Raw genomic sequence first — 27458 nt, forward strand, 5'->3', positions numbered from 1 at the left:
TACACAAATATAACAAAAATTTTATTTGCTTGTTTTACATTAAGTATCATGTCTGGCTCGGCAAGTACAAGCCCAGATCTGACGTAAGGGAAAACCATATCTAAAACTTCCTCTTAACAGACTAGTATATTCCCATTCAAAATATCATTATCAAAGTGCACCATAAGATATCAACATTGTATAAAAAGGTAGAAAGTTCAGAATTTTCTGCGGCTGTGCATCTAACAGTACTTTAACTTTCAAAATAAAATTGGCTCCATGGAAACACAACACAAAACAGAGTATTTGTTAAACCTCAGTATAGGATTGCCACAGTACATTACTGGAGAGCAATTGTTCACTTAAGTACCTACGTGAAGAAAATATTGTCGTACAGTATGCATTTTCGGCAATGAAGAGGCATGCCATCATTGCGACAGTGTAGCAGCATAAAATGTGGTGAAACAAACCTAAACAACACAATGTACCTTATGCACTCACAGAGAAAATATAACAGCAATACTTTACATAGTTCCACATCCTCCAGTAGTATATGCCATCATAAATCAGGTAGCCCTGCAAACCACACTCTTAGCACCAAAGAAATAACAAATGCTGCCGCCAAAGAATCAACAAAATTTCCCAAAGTTCAAGAATAAAGGAAAAGAAATTATTAATACTGTATTTAAAATTTGTGAAAATTATATTCAAGACAGTCCTTGACCTATTACCATGTTGAGTTTCTGACGGACATACGAGTCAAATTTCTAGGTTACCGCAGGTTCTCCAGTATAAAGCCAGAATAGTATTGAGTTCTGTTGCTGCACTTGATGTACGATTTTAACATCCAAAGCTGATTTTGAACATTTCCATATTTTTATTTTCTTGAAACTTTGTTATTCTACTTCATAACATTTTGTATACCATGTCATTAAAAGCCACGTCATCACCTAGAATCAAATGAAAACCTTGCCTACAGTGTACGATGCAAGGAGCACTTCAAGTTACAGTGATCCTTTAATCACCCACTACTATTGGAAAGCAATTCAACCAGATTACCAGGTCATGTCTGGACTCTAATGGGGCTGGCTAGAAGGTGTTCTTATATGAAAGGTGAACCCTGGAGAGAGTGAAAGTTGAAGAAAAAAAGTGCTGAGGAAAGCAGAAGGAAATTCAGCTGGGGGTCAAAGAGACACAGCAAAGAACCTGCAGTACTGCTAATCGTCAGCTGCACTCCTCATGAGGCCTTCCTTTGTGCCTTTCACTTGTCCATCTTCTTAATCCCCAGTTTGCTGTCGTGGTTCTCTAACTTTTCCCACCTCTCATTTAAGAACAAATTCTTAGAGAAGTCTGGAAAATGACTTACATGGTTACGACTCTTCTTCCTTTAATTACTGCCCTTTATCTCAGCATGGATTCTTTTGGGCCAGATGAGTCCAGAAACTTGAATTAATGGTCAAACTAAAAAATACCTCAAACAATATAACAGAGGCAGCGGAGAGGACCAACAAACATATAACATAGGAACTTCTTCAAGGATAGAGGGAATATATAGGACCAATTAAGGAAAAAAGAGGGGCAGAACTTGTGCAATCAGTGCAAATTGAAAAAACTGAATATTATTACTGTAAAATTTGCGTGGCTTTCTACAGACAACCTGTGATGAAGACTACAGAAATGAAATCCTGCAGATGGAAAAATGACTTCCTAGATCAAGGTATACTTGATACTGTTTACTCTTGCTTTATTTACTTTAAACATTCTACTATATTCTATGGTAACAACTGGATCTGTATCACATACTTTTGGGCTCTCACACTTTTCCATTAAACACGTCCCCCAAATATTTTCTTTGGTATCAATCAAATTACATAAGAATACAAAGCAATTCTTAACCTCACACAAATACCAAATTTTGGAAGGGAACACTAAACAATTCATATAACTATTGTCTACTTGTAAAGTAAGGACCTTAATTTGGTAGGACACAATGAATAATAAATGTTTAAGTAAATGTCCAACAAGGTTTTGCAAAGGAAAATCTAAAGGAAGAGAAAATACTATCAACATTTTTACTCAAAGACTGTTAAAAGTAACAGTACACTTTAGCAAGGCAGGGCGTCTAAGTTTGGAACAATTATTATAAATCAAAGACCCCATACAAATGAGTCCTATTATGATGAACACAAATGTCTTTTACTCAACGTAACTTGGAACCTACAAGCATGTTTTGATCTAGTGCGGGACACTAAATATTCACTTGGAAATTTCTCCAACTTCTTGCCCTGCAAATTTTAATGTTAGAGGAACTCCATACTGAAAGATATGAACTTCACTAGAACAAAGTGTCACACACTTTGTTTCAGTGAAATTAATATACAAACACCAAGACATGTACGGGAATTTTAACATAACATACAGAACACATAAATCAACTACAAATGAATTTATACCATGTTTTGTACTATTATGTAGTACAGACTTCAATTAATTTTATGACAGTAAACCTTGACATTACCACACATCAAGTTTCCTGCGTTCCGTAAGCATCATGACAAACGCCAAAGCTGAGAAAAAAAGGCGTGAATATCTGAAGGCAAAATCTGTCATCAATGTTTCTTTCAAGGCTGCAAGATAAATTTGCCATACACTTCATATCGAAAATAGTAAACTCTAAGCCAATAACAACAGCATCTGAAAAGAAAATATTCACACAAAGTTGCTGAAACAGTTATGTAGGTCTCTCGGTAGACTTACCTGTTCTGTGCAAAACTGAACATCTAGTCGAGTAACTCTATGTATGCTGTAGCGTCCTATCCGTACAGACTAATCTAAAGAAAGGAAAAATCTACATCGCTCGAGCTGTACGTCGATATCCAGCGTCATATCCAAATGTGTAAAAAGAGGTAGAAAGTTGAAGACAAGATGCCCCGTTTGTCAAATACTAACGCTTAAAACCAACCGGAAAGCCTTACGAGGGCTTTCTGGCCACAAAGAAAATACTTCTGTACCCATAATGCATCATGGAGTTGGCATTCTGGGTGTAAGTTGTTTCCACAGACGTCTTCTCCACCTGCAATCAAAGTGATACTTTTTTAAAGGAAAATATAACTGATGTTACGCAAAAATTCATAAACAGTTTCAAAGTCATTTGAGGAAACGCAGCTGAAAGTTTTAGGTATGTACTGTAATACCTTTTCAAGTTCAAATAACAAAAAGCTCAAAGTAAAGTATCTAAGATGATACATTTTTATCTACTAAAACTTTAATGTTTTGGACAAGGTATTATCAACCCTTAGAGACTCTGATGACATCAGGCTACTTCTATTGTTTATTTTCTGGGAATAAAAAAAATATTTAACCATTAATATTTTTATATTTGGTAACACTTGGATGACATCTAGGGAGCACTGGGACTGTTTATTTACCTCTCATTCAAATCGCTGCAGTTCAAAGATATTCATCATTAAACCAGTCCAAGATATAAAGAATAAAAATTTGTACACAAATTTTCTATACAGTACTTCCTTGGTTTTCTATATAAAGTAGCTGGCATAAACAACAATAATTTGCAAAAGAATTCTGTTGTATTTTTTCATGGAGGTGCAAAAAAAAGTTACAAATCTGTATAAGGCTGGCTTTCTTTAATATTTATCTATGAAAGTAATTTCTGTTCTCGGCTAACTTCAACACATCACTGACTTTATAATCTTGTTGTCATTTATTTGTAAAGATACTGTAATAAATTACAATCATTTACCCTACAGAAAAAGAAATTAATAGCATGAAATGAAAGAATATTATATCAAAAGATGCAAAGGATCATCCAGAAGTGTGTTTTACCACAGATAAGTTTTGGGGCTCCAGAAAACCTTCGAGAAGTCAACTCTTACTTTTGGTGTGTTCGCAAATCATATAAAATCCATTCCACATCTCATTTCTGATGCATTTTCATGTCATTTGAAACTATTTTTTTTTTATTAAATTCATGAAAAATCATGAAGTTGTGAAAAAGAAACTTCCGTGGGACGTCACATCATGGATGACTGGGGTTTGTGAGGGTGTTGACAGGCAAGGCTTAGTATCCACATCTGCTTCTGCCTGCCAGAGCTGGAGAAAGCAGGCAGCTTAGTCTTGTTACCTGAACTGATCACAGACACTATCTCCCATCCTGGCCTTTTGACATTTCTACTGCAGCACTAATATAAAATGCTTTTCTTTTTATTTTTTGTGCATGAATCCAAGCTAATCCTGAAGGTTTTTCAAATGCTTAAGTACATTAGATGCTTCCTTAGAGAAGGACCCTTCAAAGAGGGAGTTTGCAGAATCTACAGAGCAAAAGTCCCAGTCAGACTAAGGAGTTTGCTGACCCCTTAAGAAGTTTCAGAGAATGCTATACTATTACCTAGGACACTGGTAAACACTGACCACAGTGGGACCAAGATTTCTGGTGAGTACAGATTATTAAGATATTGTATACAATGAACAACATTGTATATGTTAGTCACCACAAGTTCATAGCATGTAATTTGTGATAATAAATGGTTTATACTGTTTTAATACTCTCTTCTGTCCTTATAAATCTTGGAATTTTGCCCCTGCGCTAGGTACAGCTACTTTGTAATGAAGAATGTGGATTCATTCTGAGTAAACATTATTTGGCATGCAAGGCAAGCGCAATATCCAAGTTGATCAACAATGACTACCAATGTATAATGTACTGTAACACATCTTCAATATGGCAATCATTAATTAGAGCATAGCAATGAGTAAAATGAATGATAATATAACATGAATGAGCATTATAGCAGGAAGCCATTTTATCAACAACAAAAAAACCGTATATATGTCCATCGGCAAAAGCCCAAGGAAATTTTCTTAACTTCTCCTCATCTTATCCAACAGGCACGTAGGTATTTGACAGGCAATACAAATCTGTATTTTGTGGAAGGTTCCTCAGTAGTGCACTCTACATTATGAGTGGGTTAAATGGAAGCCATCAAATCAAACTAAAAAGCTCCAGTTAAATTTTCAACATACATGAATTACTCCTCAAGTTTAAGTCAGCTCACAGCCACAGGAATACCATGAGTACCCCAGCTACAGTAATGCCTTGGGTAAACTTTCTAAGGAAGATCAGTATTTCCAGAGATCCTTCTCTTACTTCTTCAACGGCTATCAAGAAGTCACTGGTTCCCTTTACACCACAGCAAGTTTGTATAAAATTTTGGCCAAAGGCCAAGCACTGGGGCCTATAAGGTCATGCACTGAAAGGGAAATTGAGAGTAAAAAGGTTTTACAGGTGTAACAGGGGGAAAACCTTGTAGTTGCACTATGAAACAAATATTAGCAGAGGGTGAGGAGTAAGATGGAAGAAAGAGAACATGAATGGAGGTACAGCAAAAGGAATTAAAGAGGTTGCAGCTAGGGGTCCAAAGGTATGCTGCAATGAACCTCAAGTACTGCCTACAGTTCCCCATGTGAGGTTAACTGACAGCATTGCTGCAACGCCCCCGCCCCCTCCTGCCCCACCTCCCAACAGGTACCATACCAAGTATGAAAAGAGGAAAAATCACAACAGCCCTCATAAGTGCACAAAGGGAATGACCTTCAAGAAATTATGACCTGGAGGGCCAAATAATATACCTGGAGATCACAGGTTTGGAAGGTTAGATAGATGGTGATCAGATGAAACAACATTTAGTATGGATGAAATGACAACAACAGTAACCATGTAAAATATGGGTTTGCATTATAATACAACACACACAACTCAAGAATGTATACCATTAAGATACAGTTGTAAAGTCTCAAAGTATGACATACTTGTTGGTGGCAGGTGGCAGAAAGAGAGAGAGAGAGATAGAGTTACCAGTCAACAACCTACTGTGATTTCAAATCCAAGTCCCTCAACAATGTGCCTGACTTCCTCATAGCTCAGTTCTATCGAATGTTCATCCGGCTGCTCCTCAAAATGGTAGAGGAGTGGCCCTAAGTTGACCCAGTAACCTCCTGTCAATAGATAAAAATAAAAACTTGATAATAAAGGCTCTGAACTATCTGACTACCAACTTTGCTATTAGATGCAATGTCTATGTGGCAAAATGGAAAATATTTATTTTAACTTTAAGTTATTACAGAACTTCACCAATTACAATAGTCTCAAATGGTTATCTTAAAATTACTTACTTTGAATATTTTTGGGAAAATGAATGTCAGGTCTACTTCAACTGTGAAAGCAACATCCCTGCTGTGACCTCCAAAGTCATCTACGAAAGTAAAACTTCTCCACACAACTTCCACAAAAACACTGCATTGGATGCATCACAACTTATATATTTTACTTAACTTTATTTTTTCTTCCACCTTTATTTCCTTTAGGCATTCTTCATGTACAAGAAACAAAAAATATACTGACAACTTCAGCCTATGAACTACACAACACTTTCACAAAACCTGCAGAATATTTCTGTTATTTCCTAGACAAATGCTAATCACACCAGCTAATCTACAGGACCTACCTGGCTTGAGAATTTTGAATATGGTTTCAATGAAGGCTACAATGTTGCTGGCACAATCGATGAAGAAGGAGGTTGCGATGCAGTCCCAAGAATCTGCTTCAGTATAAATCTGAAACATGAGTGACAAAAGTAACATGACAGGCATAAAGGATGCATCATCAGTAAGTACAGTAATCATTAGACATGATTGAATTTGCTGGTACATACAGCTGAACCTCTTAAAACTGGCATTCTGTGGTCTAGAATAATTGTTAGTAATGAAAACAAGTGAAGTCTAATATGTTTTCAATATCAACTTTAAATAAATATATTTTTTCAAAGATTCCACTTGAGAAGGCTTTACCAAGTCAAAACTTTTGATCAAAGCAATGAGACATTTGGCAACGCACAAATTCCTTACGCTTAGAGTGCTTGAAAGACCTACAGTTGATATGGTTTTGATCATTTCTTTTATATAGCTGTATATTTACCCACTCGATATGCCACCCATGAGATCTGATGATGTTAGAGGGAAGCAGCACACACACAAATCTTTGTCTATGCTAGAAATGTTCCTCCCATTAGCAAATGTTTGGTGTACACTTCCCTCAATAGATAGCAGTGTGCTTTGTTTTCGTTTTGACGGCGACGTTCAAATGCATTGAGTGATCACCGAAATTCATCCTTTATTTTTGTCATTTCATTACCCTCTACAATCAAAATGAATGACGAAGAGACTAACAGCAATAATTATGCTGATAGTAAATATAGGAGATGAAGGACGGTAATATTCTGCAGATTCTGAGAAAAGTTAAGTACTGTAGTTGACTTATGGTTAGGCTAACTCGGGACTATAGGCTAAATGTGTTAAATAATGAACATAATTTTCAAGAAAATTATACAGTAGGAAGCTATAAAATAATAGTGAAAATACATGAGTACAGTATTAAAATGATAAAAGCGGTGTCAGAACTTTGCCAAGTAGTAGGCTAAGTCGGCAACTAGGCTATTTGTATGTGGGATTTGCTTGCAAGTCCATGTTTACATAGGGCTTCATTTTTTAGGGATGTGTTCTATATTCCCAGATTTTCTATGGTCTGGCAATGGCCTGGTCCCAAGGTTCCCCGGATTTAAGAGGTTGGACTGTACAAGGCATAGCGGCATGTGAGGAAGCATACTCAAGAAATATTAAAAATTCCCTTTTTTCCTCATCTTCACAGGTAGCTGGACTATACAATGATTCTTGCCTTGACTGAATTTGCTCTTCATGATTTGCCAAAGGCCACTGACTTAGAATTATCTTGAACTGCAGATTTGCTGTTACCCTAAGTGGAATGTGTATGAAGATGACTAATTCAGCTTACAATTTTTCAGTTTGGTATGAGGGCCATTCTCAGCCATTTGAACATTTTTATTACCATTGCTCTTGCAGAATTACAGGTAGCAGTAATCCTTTTTGCTATCCTTTAAGTAAAGTGGTTTTCTACTGTGACCTCCAAATAATTCTATGGTACACATACCAAACAAGAGCCTTCGATAGTGTATGAAAGTTCTTATACAAGACACACCTCTAGGAAATCTCCAGCTGCAATAGTAAACTGTGCTTGTGGAGGGAGTTCGGATGGATCTTGGTCAGGAAAAGTAGCTTCTTGTAATTGGTTTTCGTTGGTCAACTGGTTGCTTCCCGTGTGCACCCATGGATATACACGAAGAGAATTGGGCCCTCGACATCTGCAGTATAATGTTCAAGAGATTAAAAACTGTTTAGTTACCGTTAGAAAATATCAGTTGAGGGGAATGTGGAATGGAATGGAACATAAAATTTAGGCCAAAGGCCAAGTTCTGGGACCTGAGTTCATTCACCAATGAAAGGGAAATTGAGAGTACAAAGGTTTTAAAGGAGGAAAACCTAACAGTTGGACTTTGAAACAACTGTTTGGAGAGGATAAAAACTAAGATGACAGAAGGAATATGAACGGAGGAATGGTAAAAAAGGATGAAAAGGATAACAGCTAGGGGCTGAAGGGACACTGTAAAGGACCTTAAGTAATGCCTACAGTAATGGCACTAACCCCATACGGTTAACTATTACAAGAGAAGCAAAACAAGGTGCTATCTGATTAGTTAACTTTCAAATTGATCAACATGCAAGCCAAAAAGTCCAATGAACTGCAAGATGTAGCTTTACTTACTTTAGATGGGCTCAAAATAATTAAATACAAAAATGTCATTAAATAATTATGTACACAGTCTGAGAGACTTTAAATGATTAAAGTGCTCTATGAATGCCTTTATGGGTTTACAATCACAACAAGTACACATCATTATTTATTCAAATACAGATACTTTGAGGGTCTGGCCTTCTAATAAGTAACTAAGTCCGTTAGGTAAACAAAGACCCTATATTATATACTGCACTTGAACATTTTCTAGATATCTTATTGCTAACAGTAATTCCACATAGTTCGTCACCCAAACTAACCCACAATGTACACTTAACATTCAATATAAGAGATATACCTAAAAATGCATCACTTGTAACTTGGTAGAATAGGGAAAAATATTCATAATAAGGTAGCTGGTAAGTACAGAGGTTCGATAAGTCGAGGTGTCACTGTAGAGTTACTTACTTATTCAAAATAAAGTTTGATGCCATCAGCATGAACAGAGAAAATTCATTTCCTTGGCAGGAGTATCCTCTTCTTGCTATTTCATGCGCAAGCCTGCCCAGGCCTGCCCCAGGTACAAGTATGTTAATACTGGATGTATCTCTGGAAATTAATAAAATCCACATATAATGAGTAAAATTCTTGAGAAAACGACCTTACTGGAAAATAGCCTTTGCCTATTTCTTCAAAAATTTTCATAGTACACTAGGGAACCAGTATGTGTAAAACTCATCCACATATTAACAGTACAGTTACACATGCATTACATTCTTGTTTGACAAGGGTTTTTGCCCTCAGTAATATCTGCTATGTAGAATGTTAAAAAAAAATAAATTGGACATCACAAATCATCTTAAAAATAAAATAAACTGGATATCAGAAATATGCTATGACAATTCCCCTAATTTCACTCCTGGAAAATATGTGCAGATGAGGCAGCAGTATTTCTAAACAGGAGACAAGCTAAACTGATGCTTGTATAACAGCATGACATATGCCGGCACCACTTCTGCACTCCTGAGCACGGTGCCTGGCGCCATCCAACAATCACAGTAAGGATACCTGCATTACTGTGCTCTGGTCTCTTCTAGAACTGCTAGGAACTTAGGACACTGAATCTTCCATGGAATGGAATGTAATACAGCATAAAATTTAGGCCAAAGGCCAAGCACTGGGACATACCAAGACATTCAGCTTTGAAAGGGAAACTAGAGTAAAAAGGCTTTAAATGTGTAATAGGACAAAACCCTTTCATTTGCCTATGAAAGAACTGTTAGGAGAGAGGTAAGTAAGAGCAAAAAGGGGCTGCAGCTAGGGGCTGAAAGGATGATGCAAAGAACCTTTAGGTGCACTGATGGCACTAAAACCTCACCATGAAATCTTCAAGTTAATTCTGAGACTTTCAATATGAATATTCACACTGAACAACTGTACAGGCAGTCCCCGGTTAATGGCAAGGGTTCCATTCCCAGCCGAGCACCGCTAACCAAAAATCGCTGATAATTATGGTAATAAATGACGTTTATGACACTGTAAGTGCAATAAACCCCTTACCAATGCCAATAAGCCACTTACCAACAGCAATAAACTGCTTACCAATGCCAGAAACCTGGTTAACGACGTCGTTAGCCAAGCGTCGTAAAACCAGAATGCTGTTAACCTCCGCCACCAATAAGCGAGGACTGCTTATATTCATGTTTGAAGTGCTATGAACTCGAATATTTCCTGCATGCAGATTGCAAGTGTGTGCATGTGTGTGTGTGTTTGTGTGGGGGGTTAGAGGAAGGACTCCACTCCTAAGAAAGTGTAAAAGTCACAAGAGATGGCTATTGTATGGTGTATCATAATTATTTATCAGGAAGGGACAGACAAGCAATACGGTTATTTTCACCAATAGGTTAGAAAACTTATTGATCCACCGTGCCAATGGTCCTTCAGAGGAAGGTGTTGGTTTTACAAAAAGTTCTTAGAAGATGTTATGCAACATTTGGCACAACTTAAATCATGATGAAATTGTGTCAATTCAAATTTCCCTGTTACCAGATAAAAACTTACTGAACAGGCTTACGCTCAGCTTTTTCTGAATAAAAGGAGAGCTTTGTGTAGACTATGATGGCAAAATGCCAAAAATTCCAGAAAATATGCCCATGTGATGTATAAAAGGAATGGACTATAAAATTAAGGCCAAAAGCCAAACACTGGGATCAATGAGGTCCATTCAGTGCTGAAAAGGAAACTGAAAGTAAAAAGGTTTTAGATGTACAAACAGTAGTTAAGAGAGGGTGGAAAGTAAAATGGAAGAAAGAGAATATGAACAGAGGTACAATAAAAGAAATGCAAGGGGCTGCATGGATGTTGCAAAGAAACATAAGCAATGCCTACAATGCACAGCATAAGGTGCAATGATGGCACTAAACCCTATATGGACCATGTGATGTAGTTTTAATCGAGTCAAACAACAGTTTTATCACATTTTCCCGGTACGCTTGTTCCTTTGAGAGACTGATTCTGCTGTACTACAATTTCGATTACTTAAGATTTATAATGTAGTCTACTTGAAACTGAATATCCTTAGAATAGTATCTTGTCTACTTGAACTACTTAATGATGATAATACAGTTTAGTACAGGTACCACATTTCTTGTTTTGAATGCTCTTCATCAGAACTAAAATACAGCATTTTTATTTTCCCACAAGAAACAACCCAATTTTAAAGTTTAGTCATATACAAAAACCAGCTGAAATACTGTAATATATATGAAAAATATAAGGCAAATGACAAAACCACCAAAAGAAATAAAAAACACTGTAATACATACAAACAGTCTGGTGGATAAAGACGTACAATCTGTTCAATAACAGGGCCATAGCACAGACTTCTCTCTTTCTCCCCTAAAGGTGACCAGTCCCGTACAATTTGCCTAATCGTCGACTTGACTTTCTCGATGTCCAGGTCTAGGCTGCTTACGTCTTGTGCTACATCATTCTGGGAATAAAATGTGAAAAAGGTTCTGAGATAATGGGAAGTGAGAAAATAGTTAACAATTAAGACCGATATGTATTTTTTGTTTATAAACAGTAATTATCAATTTCATTGTGGTCACTATGGAAATGTATGCAAACTAAAATAACAGCTTTGACAGCACATTCTGTTACTGTGATGTCTGGAAACAATCTTTATAAGAAAGCTTCAGACCAAAATAAGGATATACCTACGCAATTTCCACACAGTATTGTGAACAGAGCATGTTTCCACCTGCACAAAGGGTCACTCCTCTAGTTGAGAGTGAGCAACAAGATTAACACTACAGTAATATTACAGTTTATCAGCGTCGGTGAGTGGTTTATCGGCGTTGGTAAGAGGTTTATTGACACCGATAACCAGTTAACAGCGCCATTAAGCGGTTTATCAGCGCTATTATTACCAATTTTTGGTTAGTTGGCGTTTGGCCAGGAACGTAACCCTGCCGTTCACCAGGTACTGCTACTCCCAAACAGAGCAATGACACAGCTCAAACATTTCAACAGCATGATATGAAAGGTCACACCTCATGGCAAAAACCAAAACAATCATTGGATGCTCAAAGTCAACTGGGAGTAACTCCTCATCAACACTAGCAAGAAGTCAGACTCACAAGGTTAGGCCAAAATATTTTTCTTCAGTGGAAGATAAGAATGGGAGGTGGAGAGAGTTAAGTATATGGAAAACGATGTGGGAAACAAGAAATGGGCGACAATAAGAGGTCAAAGATGGCAGACCCTACAACTGCAGATCAGAGGGGTGTTACAAAGGCACTTTAAGTCATAGAAATGCTACACTGGCTTTTTGAGACAAAAGGGCACTGCAAAAGCCTCCTTGGGCTCATGGGGGCACTGCAAAAACATTTTGAATCAAGGGAAGCCCTTTTTACTTACAAAAAAAAAAAAAAAAATCCCAGAATTTATTTGGGCCAAAGAGACTCTTATGTACTGAGTATTGGTGCTAAGCATGGCACACCATTAAGAGGCATAAGAAGTCACTTCAAAGGAATAATTCAAGATATGGGCTACGTCTTTTCCTTTCCTGGCCTCATTCAGTTTATTTTTCTAAACATCTGAATAGACATCTCTCCACAACCATGCATTTGCTTCAAATCATATTCTCGTCTAATAATCACTCTTTTGAAATCAAATCTATAGTCGACGCATTTTAAGAATATCACTCAGCCACGCCCACATCCTCCCTCCCCATCCCACCACCACAGCCTAACCCCCTCCCCTCTTTCACAATATTACTCATAAGGCCAGCAGCTCTGTCCTTATCGTGAGCCGGAATTGCAAGATTCAGATACCCTCATGCACTGAGAGGGAGAGGATGGTGTCTGGTACCACCCCTACCCCTACCCTTGGTAGGCCAGGGGGAACAGCCAGACCCGTCAGCAAGCTAGGAATATTGTCCTTACTCAAGTATTTTGATAAGGACAAACAGACCCAACACAAGAAATGGCAAAGAAAACCTCTGAGGCAACGAATGTTTCGCAAAGCTTAATCAACAGGACCAGGCTCCAAGACAAGAGGAGTGAAGACGGAATAATTCAATCACCACTCCATCGGCATCGTGTAACGACTGTCCTTGGGAGGATTGATGATTTCGACAAGGAGGTGATAAGGAGAAATTCTTGCCTTTTATGAAAGAGGAGAGCTGCCTACACTTGATTTGCTGCTACAGAGACTGAAGGAGCCACTAGTGGATTTTACAGGAGGAAGCACAAGCCTGTGGAAATTACTGAAGAGTATGGAGTTCAGATATAAGAAACATTGTAGTGGCACAGCTATATTGATGGAGAGATCAGATATTGTAACTGTCCAAAAAAATTCCTAAGGGAACTCAAAAAAGCAACAGAAGCAGTGAATGACCAAGGCCAGAAATTTATCGTGATGATACTTGGATCAATCAAAATGCCAGCGTCGAACAGTGTTGGACGGATAAGGAAGGTACCATTGGGCCTAGCGCAAAAATCAGCACAGGTGGCAGATTCATTATCGTCCACTCAGGAAGTTCTGAAGGCTTTGTTCCTGGTGCACCGTCAATGTTCATATCCAAGACTGGTAATAAAGGAGATTATCATGCCATACATTCAAGAAATGTATGGACAACACTCCCTATCACAAAATGCAGCTGAACAAGGCACCTACAGGAAATTCAAGAAAAGGAGATATCATCAAGTGGTTAAGTGACAACAACATTCTCTACGACTCTTCGCATACCAGACCTGAAAGTACAGCTTCACAAGAAAACCAATTTGTGCTATGAAATCAATGAACTTGCCACTGTTGCAGGACATGAAGTACTCTGACTATAGCCGATTCACTTAAGGTAGATTCTTGGGCCTAAGAGACGTTTGTTTGGCGGCCTCTGATTGGCTGGTACCGGGAGGTCTGCAGCTTGCTCACTGTTTCATTTTAACGTTGGTAGCTCAGAAAACTTGCAATATTTTTATATTTCTTCATTTATCTCACGTTTTACACAAGATAGGAAAGTTCTGATCATACCATAGGATTCGTTATTAATTGTACAACTAAATCGTGATTTTCTGAAACCAGTAAGATAAAACACAAAGGAATTACGAGTAGAAGTAAAGAGAGAAGCATTTCATTCTTTATACCTGTTTTTACATATCGTCGGATTTTGCATCATTGATGCGATCAAGATAAAATAAAACTAGTGTTTTCCTACAATAAATTCACCCTGAATACGCTGGTGCTTTCAGATTTTAGATGCGTGTGATATGTGAAGAGAAAATGAAGAATATGTCGTATTATGTAGCATCCGTGCTGACTCAGTTTGGCAGTAGTGCCGAGAGACGGTGATCTGCAAACAGCGAGCGTTTGAGGCGCCGTTGACAGTTGCCAATTAGCGATATGAGAAGTTTGGAGTTTTGACAATATTTACCGTATTATTATGTCATTAAATTTTCTGCACATAAATGCATAGAATTCACATTATGACTGTTGAACTTTTTCACTCCAATATCATATATGTCCGTATGTCTGGACATATCTGATAAGAAAAAATGAATAATCATATGGATACATCTGGTTGTGTTGGCTTCAATTTAGTCTAGATGAGAAATTTGCATTCTGTAGGCTACATGATAAATAACAGGCTAAATAATTATGAGTTCATTATTATGGCCGCTTGCTTCTCTGGTCAATAACAAATTTGATGGTTTTATATGTTCATTCAATGAACGAAAGTACATCTTATTTCTTACCATAAAATCTATTGGCGATGTAACGAATATAAAATTCTGTCTTTTTCAGAAATTGTTTGAGCTGCTCTTACACCAGAACGTTTATTCCTCTATATACATGTTATATTTGATAATTGTGCAGGCCTGTTATTTATCATGTAGCCTACAGTATGCAAATTTCTCACCTAGCCTAAACTGAAGCCAACACATCCAGATGCATCCATATGATTATTCATTTTTTCTTATCAGATATGTCCAGACGTACGGACATAATTATATGATATTGGAGTGAAAAAGTTCGACATTCATAATGGGAATTCTATGCCTTTATTTACAGAAAATGTAATGACATAATACGGTAAATATTGTCGAAAACTCCAAACTTCTCATATTGCTAACTGGCAACTGTCAACGGCTGGACCAGCTTTGCAGATCACCGCTCTCGGTTTCTACTGCCAAACTGAGTCAAGAACGGATGCAACATAATAAGACATATTCTTAATTTTCTCTTCACATATCACACGCATCTAAAATCTGAAAGCACCAGCGTAATCAGGTGAATTTTTGTATGAAAACACTAGTTTTATTTTATCTTGATCGCATCAATGATGCAAAATCCGACGCTATGTAAAACAGGTATAAAGAATGAAATGCTTCTCTCTTCACTTTTACTCGTTGTAATTCCTTTGTGTTTTATCTTACTGATTTCAGGAAATCATGATTTAGTTGTACAATTAATACCGAATTCTATGGTATGACCAAAACTGTCCTATCTTGTGTAAAACGAGATAAATGAAGAAATATAAAGATATTTCAAGTTTTCTGAGCTACAGGCGTTAAAATGCAACAGTGAGCGAGCTGCATACCTCCCAGTTCCAGCCAATCAGAGGCCGCCAAACAAACGTCTCTTAGGCCCAAGAATCTACCTTAAGTGAATTGACTATACCACCATACTATTGCCAGTTTAACCCAACAAGAAAGAAATTGCTTTTGGACTCATGTTTGAGTCATATTCAATTGAAACGAGCCACTCAGACAGCAGCAGTGATGAAAGTGATGAGGATGAGCACTAAATAAAAGGCCTGAATAAAAAAAAAAATCTAAGTAAAAAAACATAACAACAAAATAAAGTCTTCAAAAAAGAAGAGTTGTAAATAATTCTATTTTTCCTTTTTACATGACAATGCTCCGAGTGGCCATATGTTCCATTAAATCCAAATTTAGCAATCTTCTTAATTTTCATATCGTCACACCACCATCAGTAGTACTACGCAACACCTCCTCCTCCATTTTCGGCGGCAATCAGTCTCCCGCTCTTTCCTGTCTCCAGATGAGTGGAGGGTGGGGTTGTGCCGTCTGAGGTGGAAGGGGTGGAGGTGAGCTACTCAGGCACAGTCGTCTCTCTCTACCCATCTCCGGATGGGTGGAGGGTGGGGGTTGCTATGTTATCAGTGTCATAGCCAAGCAGCAACTGATATCCAAGAGTGAGGTACGATAATATCATGCATTATCTACGGTGCCAGGGAAGGGGGCTTGGCAGAGTGATATTCTAAAAATGTGTTGACTGTAGTATTCCACTTGAAAAGTTCTTGTGTACTTCAGCACATCTCACAACAAAATTCAACAAAGAATGAAGCCAATGTGTAGTCACAACACATTTCCTCAACAAATCTTGGGAATTAAAGCAACAGTACTGTATTTAGGAAAATACCAATTCTTTCATAACACACAATTAAAATAGATCAACTAAAGCTAGCTGGACGGACAATCTGGTGTTATGTACTAGCAAATATCTGACATAGCAAGAAAATGCAAGAGAAATATCAAGCGTACTGCGATGTTAGCAACAGACCTCCCTCTTATCAAAGAAAAGTTATACGAATCATGGCAAACTAAAGCATATTTCCAAATCTTGGCAGTGAAGGGAAAAAAGCAGTCACTGAACTTCCAGACCAATGATTACTGGCTTCCAGAGTAAATGTACGAAACAGGAGGCCACAATGAAATACAGGTACATGTAATGTAGTATGTACAGAAGGGAGAAAAAAAAAAGCCATTCTATGGTGACGATGAAGAGGACTGTGAGAAGTGAAAGTGATGTCACTGATTAAATGAAATATCTTTGATTCAACCCTACTGAGGATGAAAACAAAATATGACACACCTTACATAAAAGCCATACTATTACTATTATTCAGATGAACCCTATTCATATGGAACAACCCCACAGGAGCCACTGACTTGAAATTCAAGCTTCCAAAGAATATAGCGCTAATTTGATAGAAGTAAACAAAAGAAAAGAAAAATATAGTAACAAACTCATAGATAGATAAAACTATAAATAAATCATTAAACAGTAATACTGTACACCGCATCTTCGCTTGAACTTTTGAGGTTCCATTTGCACTACACCCTCAGGGAGACGATTCCCCAGTCCAATGGTGTGAGGAATAAAGGACCTCTGAAAATGAGAAGTTGGACAGCGAGGCACATTTACTACATACTGGTGCTGCTGTTCAGCAAATTTGAAGATGAAAAAATGAAAGGTGAAAAACAGATCTTGGAGCATCTAAAAACTAAGTTCACTTTTCCGTACCAAAGGCTCGTGCTGAACGTTTTCAAACATGCTCTCCACCCCATTGATGATTTGGTTGATGATTTCTCCATTATGCTGAATGCACACCTTCTGCTTCTTCAAGTGGCTTCTGTACGAGCTCAGCAGCTCTCGGTGGTGACTCGGCAAGGTCTGTATGTACTCCTCGCGTTCCTTCACATGCTTAAGGGCGTGACTTCTGCAAGAGTGGAAGAAGATGAGTTTTAGGTATAAGATCTGTGGTACTGCATATAGAACTCTTAAATATACCTTGGGTGGATTGCCCAAGACCAGTGAGAGAGAGAGAGAGAGAGAGAGAGAGAGAGAGAGAGAGAGAGAGAGAGAGAGAGAGAGAGAGAGAGAGAGAGAGAGAGAGAGAGAGAGAATTTGTATCCAATCCTTGGTGAAATTACAAACATACTGACAAACTGTATCAATTCAGATCTTGATTTATCTTAATCCACATATTTTTGCATTTCAGTATTTCCTTCAAGAACCATTGGTAAAATTTATAAGTTATATATTTTCATGTTATGAAAAGAAATGTTAGCCCACAGACAAGAAACAAATGGGCCTCAAGCACATTCTTGCAATGACACATTACCATAATGGACAAGAGATGTTCTCTGGTTCATAAAGCAAGTCTCTTATGTTAGGACTTAGCATTTTGAAATTGCTCAAGTCTTCTGGTGAGTGTAAATATTTCTGTGCTTTAGATTAAGAGCTCATAATACTCACAGGACCTTGACCTGACTGCCATGACTTCATAAACTACAGAATAATTCTTTAAATATCCACTTAATTAAGCACTTGACACAAAAAGGTTCAAAATGAGTGTATAAAAAACAAAACAGAACTGCAAGTTTCCCGAACAAAATGAAAACCTTCACATTCAAGAACCTGTTCTTACCTGTATGATTTGAAAGCCTGGACAATCCTCTGGAAGTGTGCACGTTCTTGTGCACCTGAATAATCCATGTCGTCCTGAAAAGACAGACGGAGTCAGGAGTAAATCAACAGAAGTACAGCACTTTCCTATAATATACTGCACGCTATCATGGAAAATGACCACATCGCATGAATTAGCAGCTGCGTAAAACACCACTGATCTACGACTCAAAATAATCAGACCACAACAGTAGTTTTTACGGACAACCTTTTACCTGACATCAAAGGCAATCCAGTTTTAGGCCAAACAAAATCTCTAATTTTTTCCCCTCTTTAATGTCAGATAATATTAACGCCAGTGTGATACTTTGTACCCGATGCTAATTGGGGGTTATAAAGGGAAAATTGCTGAGAAAATTGAAATTTTTGGTACAATTATGGCATGCATCATTTGAAGGCTAACTATAGAATTTATCCTCATGTCTCTGAAATTTGATCTAGAATCAAGCATCAATGATTAAAGGAAAATATAACTACCAAAACTAAAAGCATACATGGCATGCTTTTGATGTATTAAAGCAAGAAGAAATACTTGTTTTAATCACTCACCATCTTTAAGCAACATTTTTTTTTTACTGTTTTAAGAAATTAAGTATAATCATAAGTGAACCATAAAAAAATAAAGCAATTTTCTAGGAAAATTAATTCAAAATTCAAGGCAAACTTCAACATGTCATCTTGCACTTTTTATTTTTTCTTAATTTTTTCTTTATATACTGCAGTAACGTTCACATATTCAGCTTCAAAATGACACCAAAAATATCTTTATAATAAGAAAAATAAATTTAAAACAAGCAATAAAAGAAAAATACTTTGTCCATAACCATCTAGTGTGATTTGATACGGAATTTTAGGGCCCCCAAATTTTAAGAAGGTTAAGAAAATAGTCTTCCACTTACCCTATGCAAGGCTACCCCAAAAACCCTGGCCTAACCTAGGTATTGACCTAACCTTCCTTAGGGAAACAGGCCCCCAGACTAAAGCAATAAAATACATAAAAACAATTCATGCGTTTAACTCTCCTTAAATCAATGAAAATGTGTAAAATGTTCACAGCCTTGTGCAAACATGAAAAATATATAAAAAAAAGAAATTCCACACCTCAACAAAACACTGAATTTGCAAGATGCCAAGTACTGTATGACATTATTTGCAGCTAAGCATTGTGCTTCTTGAGTTTTGGTGGAACCATCTCCCAAGAGATAGTTAAGTGCTATGAGTCTTCAAAGCCCGAGACATCATTGAAGGTGCCAACTCTTAATGCCAAAGTAAGACTAGATCTTTTGAATTCTAAGCTTACAAGATTGTGACATGACCTAAAAACTGGACAAGACTGAACTAGGCATCAGCATGGCAAAACCAGAAAAAACAAAAAAATTGTGGAACTATAAGCACCCATCCCCTATAAAGTGTAGTGTCATCAGTGCACCTCACACAGTGCCCTATAGACATTACTTAAGGTTCTTCACAGCGTCCCTTTGCCCACTAGCTGCAACCCCTTTCATCCCTCTTACTGAACCTTCATTCACATTCTCTCTCTTCCATCCTCTCCTAACAACCGTTTCACTTTTAATTTCCCTGTCAGTAATGGACAACCTCATAGGTCCCAGCTCTTGACCTTTGGCCTAAATTTTATATTAACTTCTGTTCCATAAGCACCAATCCTAAAACTGTAAAAATGGTCCCTTGTTCTCCTGACAAACAACTTGCTACAGCTGAGAAAGCATTAAGGGAGTGGCTCACGGATATGAAGGTAAACAGATTTTTTGTTACCAACACGCATTCCTTTAACCATGTTACCACCATACAGCAGTTGTGCTTATACAGCATTTGCAGTGTTGTAGGTACAATATAAGAGTACAGCTAACAAATCTATGACAATACTGTATATACTTTATATATGGAGATGTGCATACATCATATATACATCTTATACTATATAAGGGAATTGAACCTGCATGGTATACAACAATGGGTTACTGTAATATATTCCTCACAAACAAAATTTTATTCAGACACTTCTGCTTCTATATAAGCAGTTTAGCATGATGAACCTGATTTAATATTTGGCAAGAAGATTCATCTATAGTTCATAATCCTCTGACATATGGTTCAGAAAATAGTTCTTTTTATTGTTGAATTATTATTATTTTATTATATTATTATTATTATTATTTTTTTTTTTTTTTTTGGCCTATCACAACCATCCTATTCGACTGGGTGGTTTTTATAGTGTTGGGTTCTGGGTTGCATCCTGCCTCCTTAGGAGTCCATCACTTTTCTCACTATGTGCACTGTTGCTAGTAGCACACTCTTCTGCATGAGTCCTGAGTTACTTCAGCATCTAGTTTTTCCAGATTCCTTTTCAGGGATCTTGGGATCGTGCCTAGTGTTCCTATGATTATGGGTACAATTTCCACTGGCATATCCCATATCCTTCTTATTTCTGATTTTCATGTCTAGATACTTATCAATTTTTTCTCTTTCTTATCTACTCTGGTGTCCCATGGTATTGCCACATCAATGAGTGATACTTTCTTGATTTTGTCAATCAACGTCACATCTGGTCTATTGGAACGTATCACCCTATCTGTTCTGATACCAAAGTCCCAGAGGATCTTTGCCTGATCATTTTCTACCACTCCCTCAGGTTGGTGTTCGTACCACTTATTACTGCAAGCTAGCTGGTGTTTCTTGCACAGGCTCCAGCGGAGGGCTTTTGCTACTGAATCATGCCTCTTTTTGTATTGGTTCTGTGCAAGCACTGGACATTCGCTTGCTATGTGGTTTATGGTCTTGTCTTTCATACTGCACTTCCTGCATATAGGTGAGATGTTATTTCCATCTATTGTTCTTTGACATTTCTTGTTCTTAGGGCCTGATCTTGAGCTGCTGTTAGCATTCCTTCTTGAGCTCTCCCCTCTGTAGCCATTGCCATGTTTCATCGCTGCCAGTTCTTTAGTCTGTTTCATGTACTGTCCGTGCATTGGTTTCTTGTACCAGTCCTCTCTTCTGTTTTTCATTCTCCTGTCTCTGTATATTTCTGGGTCTTCATCTACTTTTATCAGTCCTTTTTCCCATACACTCCTTTGCCACTCGTCTTCACTGTTTTCAGATACTGCCCCAGCACTCTGCTCCCGATGTTGACGCAGTCCTCTATGCTTAGTAGCTCTCTCCCTGCTTCCTTTTGCGTTATGAAGTCTGTCTGTATTTGCTCTTGGGTGCAGTGCTGTGTATTGTCATGTGTTTCCTAGTTGTCTGGTCTATAATGCAGAGTTAAGCCTTTGTCCACTCTACTACTCCTGGGCTGTATCTGATTACTGGTACTGCACATGTGTTTATGGCTTTCGTCATGTTTCCAGCGTTGAGTTTTGACCTCAGTATCGCCCTACGTCTCCACATACATTCTTTCCTGATCATGCCCTTCATCTCTTGGTGTTTTATATCCTCTCCTATTATTCCCAGGTATTTGTATCCTGTCTCATATATGTTTGATGCTATTCCCGTCTGGTAGTTTTATCCCTTCAGTCCTAGTCACTTTGCCTTTCCGTATGTTGACAAAGGCACATTTTTCTATTCCAAAACGCCATCCTGATGTCCCCAGATACAATCCTTACAGTCTGAATTAGGGTATCTATTTCCCTGATGCTCTTACCATACAGCTTGATGTTGTCCATGAACATCAGACGGTTAATTCTGTTACCTCCTTTCTTGAGTTGGTACCCAGCATCCATCTTCTGCAGTACTTTTGTCATGGGAACCATGGCTACTACGAAGGGTAGTGGGGACAGTGAGTCACCTTGAAAGATCCCTCTCCTGCTGTTAACCTCTGCTAGTCTTATCCCAGAGCTTGTATAATTATTATTATTATTATTATTATTATTATTATTATTATTCAGAAGATGAACCAATTCATAAGGAACAAGCACACTAAGGCCATTGACTTGAAATTCAAGCTTCCAAAGAATATGGTGTTCATGAAAGTAGTAACAGAAGGTAATCAGATATACAGAAAGAGATCAATTATTAGAAAATAAAAAATAAATTAACAAATTAATAAATAAACAGATATTATTGTAAGCAAAATACAAGAATTGCTTTAGGACAGCAATGCACTGCATCTTCGCTCTAACTTTCCAGTTTCTAAATACACAGCACCTCCAGGAAACTGCTCCACCGTTCAACGGTGTGAGAAATAGAGGACCTCTGGAACTGAGAAGTTCAACAGTAAGGCCCATTTACTGCATGTTAGTGCTGCATTTCAGCAAACCTGGTGGCTCTCAGCAGGAAAAGAGGATCTGGGATCAATTGTGAGTGTGTAGGATCTCGTTAAATGCACCTTAAGAAAAATTGACAGACAAGAGACCATCCGTCGATGGTCCAAGTCTAATGCTCATCACAAGGTGTGTAAACACTGGAGGGATGTGACAGATGACCATGGATCATACCTTTACAGTTGGATCAGTAACTGTAAGAGAATGTTTTCATATGAATCTACAGTATTTGGCTATCATCACATATAAGCCCTAAAATCAAGAGAAACAGTTTAGTGTACTTCATGTACAGGCAGTCCCCACTTACCGGCCACATCGGTTAACGGCGTTTTGGTGTTACGGCGCTTGGCTAGCAACGGTTTTAACCAGATTTTCGGTGCCGGTAAGCGGTTTATTGGAGTCGGTAGGCGGTTTACCAGAGTCGGTAAACGGTTTATTGGCACCGATATCCAGTTAGCGGCGCCGTTAAGCAGTTTATCAGCGCTATCACCGCCAATTTTCGGTTAGCGGCGCTCAGCTGGGAACAGAACCCCACCATTAAACTGGGACTGCCTGTATCATATATTTAGTCATGTCTGAGAAAAGGGTAGGCTAGCCTACTGAACTTATTTTGAATACCAATTCAAAATGCAATCACAAAGAGTTATCAAGCTTACTGGCAAAACTATTTCACAAATTTGATCAGCAAAGACTTTAAAGAAATGAAACAATTTTATGTTAAAAAACACAAATATCTATACCAACTAAGATTAGAGAAGATCAGAAGAGTTCATTGGTAATTTCAGAAATTAGGCAGTCACAATAGTGCCTTGATCTTTACTTGGATAAAAGCATCTTCTAAAAACACTTAGGCACCCTTATTGTGAACTGTGGATTATTTGGTATGTGAAAAATGCCAGGACTTTTGATAGCTTGGATGTAACATAATGACCCTGACTATAAATGAATATTGCACCTGGATGTGGGTATGTTTTAAATGTAAAACAGATTTTTCTTGATTTTTTCTGGAGTTATTTGGACAAAACTAGCAATTACTTCTATCAGAAATGGTTAACAAATTACATACACAGACACACACACACACACCTAAGTCTAACAATAACGGGGATAACAGTGAGAAATCATAGTCTTAGGGTTAGGCTAGGTAAAGCTGTAGTCTACTACCACAGCCTGGTTCCCACCAGTTGCTGACCAGAATATTCACTCCCTTTCGTTTACGTTTGCCTTTTGGTTACGTTTATTATATTCACCCTCTTTTGTTTATATTTTTACTTTCATCCCCAAGGGCCTGGTACTAAACATGGCACCCATTATATTGGCAGTCACCAAACCACCAGGATGCGAGAGTAGTCTTCAGTTTTACCAAGTTGTCATGATTTATAGCATCTCAAGTCAGGTTAGGTCAGGAAGGTCTGGTCACGTTAGGATACAATCTTCCTCCTTTGTACGACCTTAATCCCATCTTCATATGCGGTCAGCCAACAGTCTTCATCCTGCACTGAATTCTATCTTAGGCATCTGCTTGCCCTACGGCAAGTGACTTCATGTGTTGGCAATTCTAAGGGAGAGCTCCACAAGGAGATATTGTTTGTTAATGGAATTTTTCGACTGAACAATCTGGAAAAGGGTGTACTATATATGATGCAGAACAGGCGAGATAACTTGAGAAATTTACCGTCTTTTATTTTACAGAGAAAAGCTCTGTGGGGCGCTTTGTTTAGTACCAGCTCCTCGGGCATACATAAAAAAAAAAAAGATGGTGAATTTCTCAAATTATCTCAACTGTACTGCATCATATACACTATACTCTTGGTAAAAGTTTACTTTAGTTGCGCAGCTTGATTCCCACCAGTTGCCTACTGGGGCAGGTCAAGGCCTTTGGCCCCCCTCCCCCACCAGGTCACGGCATGTCACCCTCAAGTTAGGTTAGGTAGGTTAAATTTTGTTAGGTCAGAACCTGGTTTTATAGTAAAGGTTATGTCTATTTATGTATGAGGAACCTGTCCCGGTCGACAACTGGCGGGAATCAGGCCGTGCAAATGAAGTAAAGTTTTACCCTTTTCTATATTGTTTGGACACAAACGTTCTATTATGAACAATATCTTCATGTAGCCAACCCTTTTACATTAAGCAGTTTTTCTAGTCCTTAAACCCCCAAAAATCCTGAATTTCCATCAACTGCAGTCACTGATTAGGTCTGTTGTTAGTTACGGGCATAGGAGAGTTGAAATGGGTTAACAATCCTTTCCCCAATCAAGAAGAAAATTTGGTTATGAATGCCAAAAATGTTTATCCCTAAATCATAAAAAAAAATTATAAAATGACTGTTAAACTGAAGACAACTGCCGCAGCCTGGTTCCCTCCAGTCAGTGACGGCAATATTCACTCCTTTGCTTATGTTTTTGTTTATGTTTATGCATTTTATTTGTGTTTATATTTAATCTTTTGCATTTTGTTTTTACGTTCATCCCCAAAGAGCTGGTACTAAACACGGTGCCCATTTCGAACGTAAACTGATAGGCCTAGCTACAGAACCAGTAAATTACGGTAGACGTCTTCAGTTTTACCAAAAAAACTGGGTAATTCTAAGCCGGCTGTCCGCGGTGAGCTGGACTGTGGCAATTGGCGTTTTTCTATGTTATTTTACTTGCTTTACAAGAATTTAAAGTCATATTTTGTCGGCCGGCTGTAAATATATCAGTAATTGACCTTTGAAGACTACACGACTTAAGTACCTAACGGGGTAGGTCTAAGCCGGCATTCATGACAAGCCCCCACCTCCCTCCATAACTAATCGGCAAAATTGTAACCAGTAAACACCTCTAGGGTGCGTTAGGTTGGTATTTTTAGGGGTTTACTGGTTACAATTTTGCCGATTATTAGCTATGGAGGTGGGGGCTTGCCGCGAATGCCGGCTTAGACCTACCCCACGTTAGTTAGGTAATAAGTCGTGTAGTCTTCAAAGGTCAATGACAGCTTAGTTACAGCTGGCCGACAAAATATTACTTTAAATTCCTCTAAAGGAAGTAAAATAACATAGGAAAACGTCAATTGCCATAGTCTAGCTAACCACGGACAGCCGGCTTAGAATTACCAAAAACTGTATTTTACAGATAAATTTTATTAGGCTACATTAAAATTACACCTGTTGGCCTTGATGTTACGATGGTTAACCTGGCCACAGGACAAGTCGGGTCACTGAATGCTAGGTCATGTCACTCAAGGGTGGGTCAGGTCACTCATGGCTAGGACAGGTCACTCAAGGGTGGGTCAGGTCACTCAGTGCTAGGTCAGATCACTCAAGGGTGGGTCAGGTCACTCAATGCTGGGTCAGATCACTCAATGCTCGGTCGGGTCACTCAAGGCTCAGTCAGGTCACTCGAATCTTGGTCAGATCACTCAATGCTGGGTCAGGTCACTCAAGGCTGGGTCAGGTCACTCAAGGCTGGGTCAAGTTGCTAAAGGATGGGTCACTGGGTCAGGTTACTCAAGGCAGGGTCAGGTCACTTAAGGGTGGGTCAGGTCACTCAAGGGTGGGTCAGGTCACTCAAGGCTGGGTCATATCACTCAAGGCTGGGTCAGGTCACTCTAGGGTGGATCAGGTCACTCAATCCTGAGTCAGATCACTCAAGGCTGGGTGAGGTCACTCAAGGGTAGGTCAGGTCACTCGAGTCTTGGTCAGGTGTGCCCAAATGTTGTGGGCTACGGCAGGCCTAGGCTACCCTGGCCTATGTCAGTAGGCTACTTTAGGCCACCTTGGCCTATGTTAAGGCAGGTTAATTCTGCCACAGGACAGGTCAGCTCATTCAAAAGCTAGGTCAGGTCACTCGAGCCATGACCTGGGGGCACCCGAAAGCGGGAGGCTACGGCAGGCCTACTTTAGGCTACCTTCGCCAACCAGCCCCGGTCCTACGTTTCCAAGACGCGATAAACTGAAAAGCATGATCGAAATTAATGGCTACCCCGGTCGAGGCTGACCTACCATGACCTCGAACGGGTCAACTTGACATCGAAACGTTGCGAAATAAAGAGATTCGTATTCGGGAACGACATCCCGGGCAGACGAAACCCTCATTAAAGGTGATATTGCAAGCAATAATGATGAACCCCGGGCGGAAGATTGAACAAAAAGGGGTGAGAAATAGTCGCGATTCACTCACCGAACTCATGCGCACTATTTAAAGGACCAAAATGGCGAATAAAGTCCAAATTGCAGGACGTGTCCCCCGTGGACCGTCCAAGCAGACCGCCTTCCCCAGGCTTTGTTTAGGCTCCACCCGCCGATGTCCCCCCCCCGGCCGGTTTTCTCCCTATTTAACAATAATCCTCCTTAAAGCCAAATTAATAATGGCGTAAATCAACGTCTATTTAATGTATGGAGTCAGATCATCACGAAATGATGGATTTCATGAGGTGGGCCCAGGGAAATTGGGGTGGTCCCGGGCTGTATTTAGCAGACATGCAACGGTCCCAGGCTGCGTGTGGTGGCGAGCTATGTTTATTGTTTTTTTGTTGTTTTTGTCGTTTATGCTTATTTTAGCATGCAGAAGATGCAATCACCGGTATCTGTCATTTATTATTGACTTATAAAGCAGGCCTCTAAAGATTATATTCGAATTAACGAAGAAAGATGTAAAATAAAGAAAATAACAGCTAGAGACAACGGGTGCTCCGTCTTGTCTTGTTTATTGTTTATTTTTTGCCATTTATGCTTATTTCATCATTCAGGACATGCAGTCACCGATATCTGTCATGTTCATTGA

The 27458-nt window shown here is 38.6% G+C and overlaps 1 protein-coding gene across 1 annotated transcript; it reads right to left on the bottom strand.

The window, feature by feature from the left end:
• On the bottom strand, nt 1–27198 carry LOC136830301 (carnosine N-methyltransferase). The gene is made up of 9 exons (XM_067089704.1): nt 26856–27198; nt 18384–18457; nt 17477–17672; nt 11467–11633; nt 9110–9250; nt 8048–8210; nt 6501–6609; nt 5867–5991; nt 1–3052 (listed from the first exon to the last, which is right to left on the bottom strand). The coding sequence occupies exons 1-9, from the start codon at nt 26862–26864 to the stop codon at nt 2951–2953; spliced, it is 1086 nt and encodes a 361-aa protein (XP_066945805.1). The 5' UTR covers nt 26865–27198; the 3' UTR covers nt 1–2950.
• Nucleotides 27199–27458: the final 260 nt, after the last annotated feature.

Source organism: Macrobrachium rosenbergii, chromosome 46 (assembly GCF_040412425.1).
Source record: "Macrobrachium rosenbergii isolate ZJJX-2024 chromosome 46, ASM4041242v1, whole genome shotgun sequence".
Taxonomy (NCBI): Eukaryota; Metazoa; Arthropoda; class Malacostraca; order Decapoda; family Palaemonidae; genus Macrobrachium; species Macrobrachium rosenbergii.

Bases quoted from the DNA above. Each gene is read 5' to 3' on its own strand.
- LOC136830301 (XM_067089704.1), bottom strand. The intron at 8,211-9,109 runs GTAAGTAACTCT...ATTATACTGCAG, and splicing joins TCAAACTTTATTTTGAATAA to ATGTCGAGGGCCCAATTCTC. The intron at 3,053-5,866 runs GTAGGTTGTTGA...CTTTGATTGCAG, and splicing joins GACTTGGATTTGAAATCACA to GTGGAGAAGACGTCTGTGGA.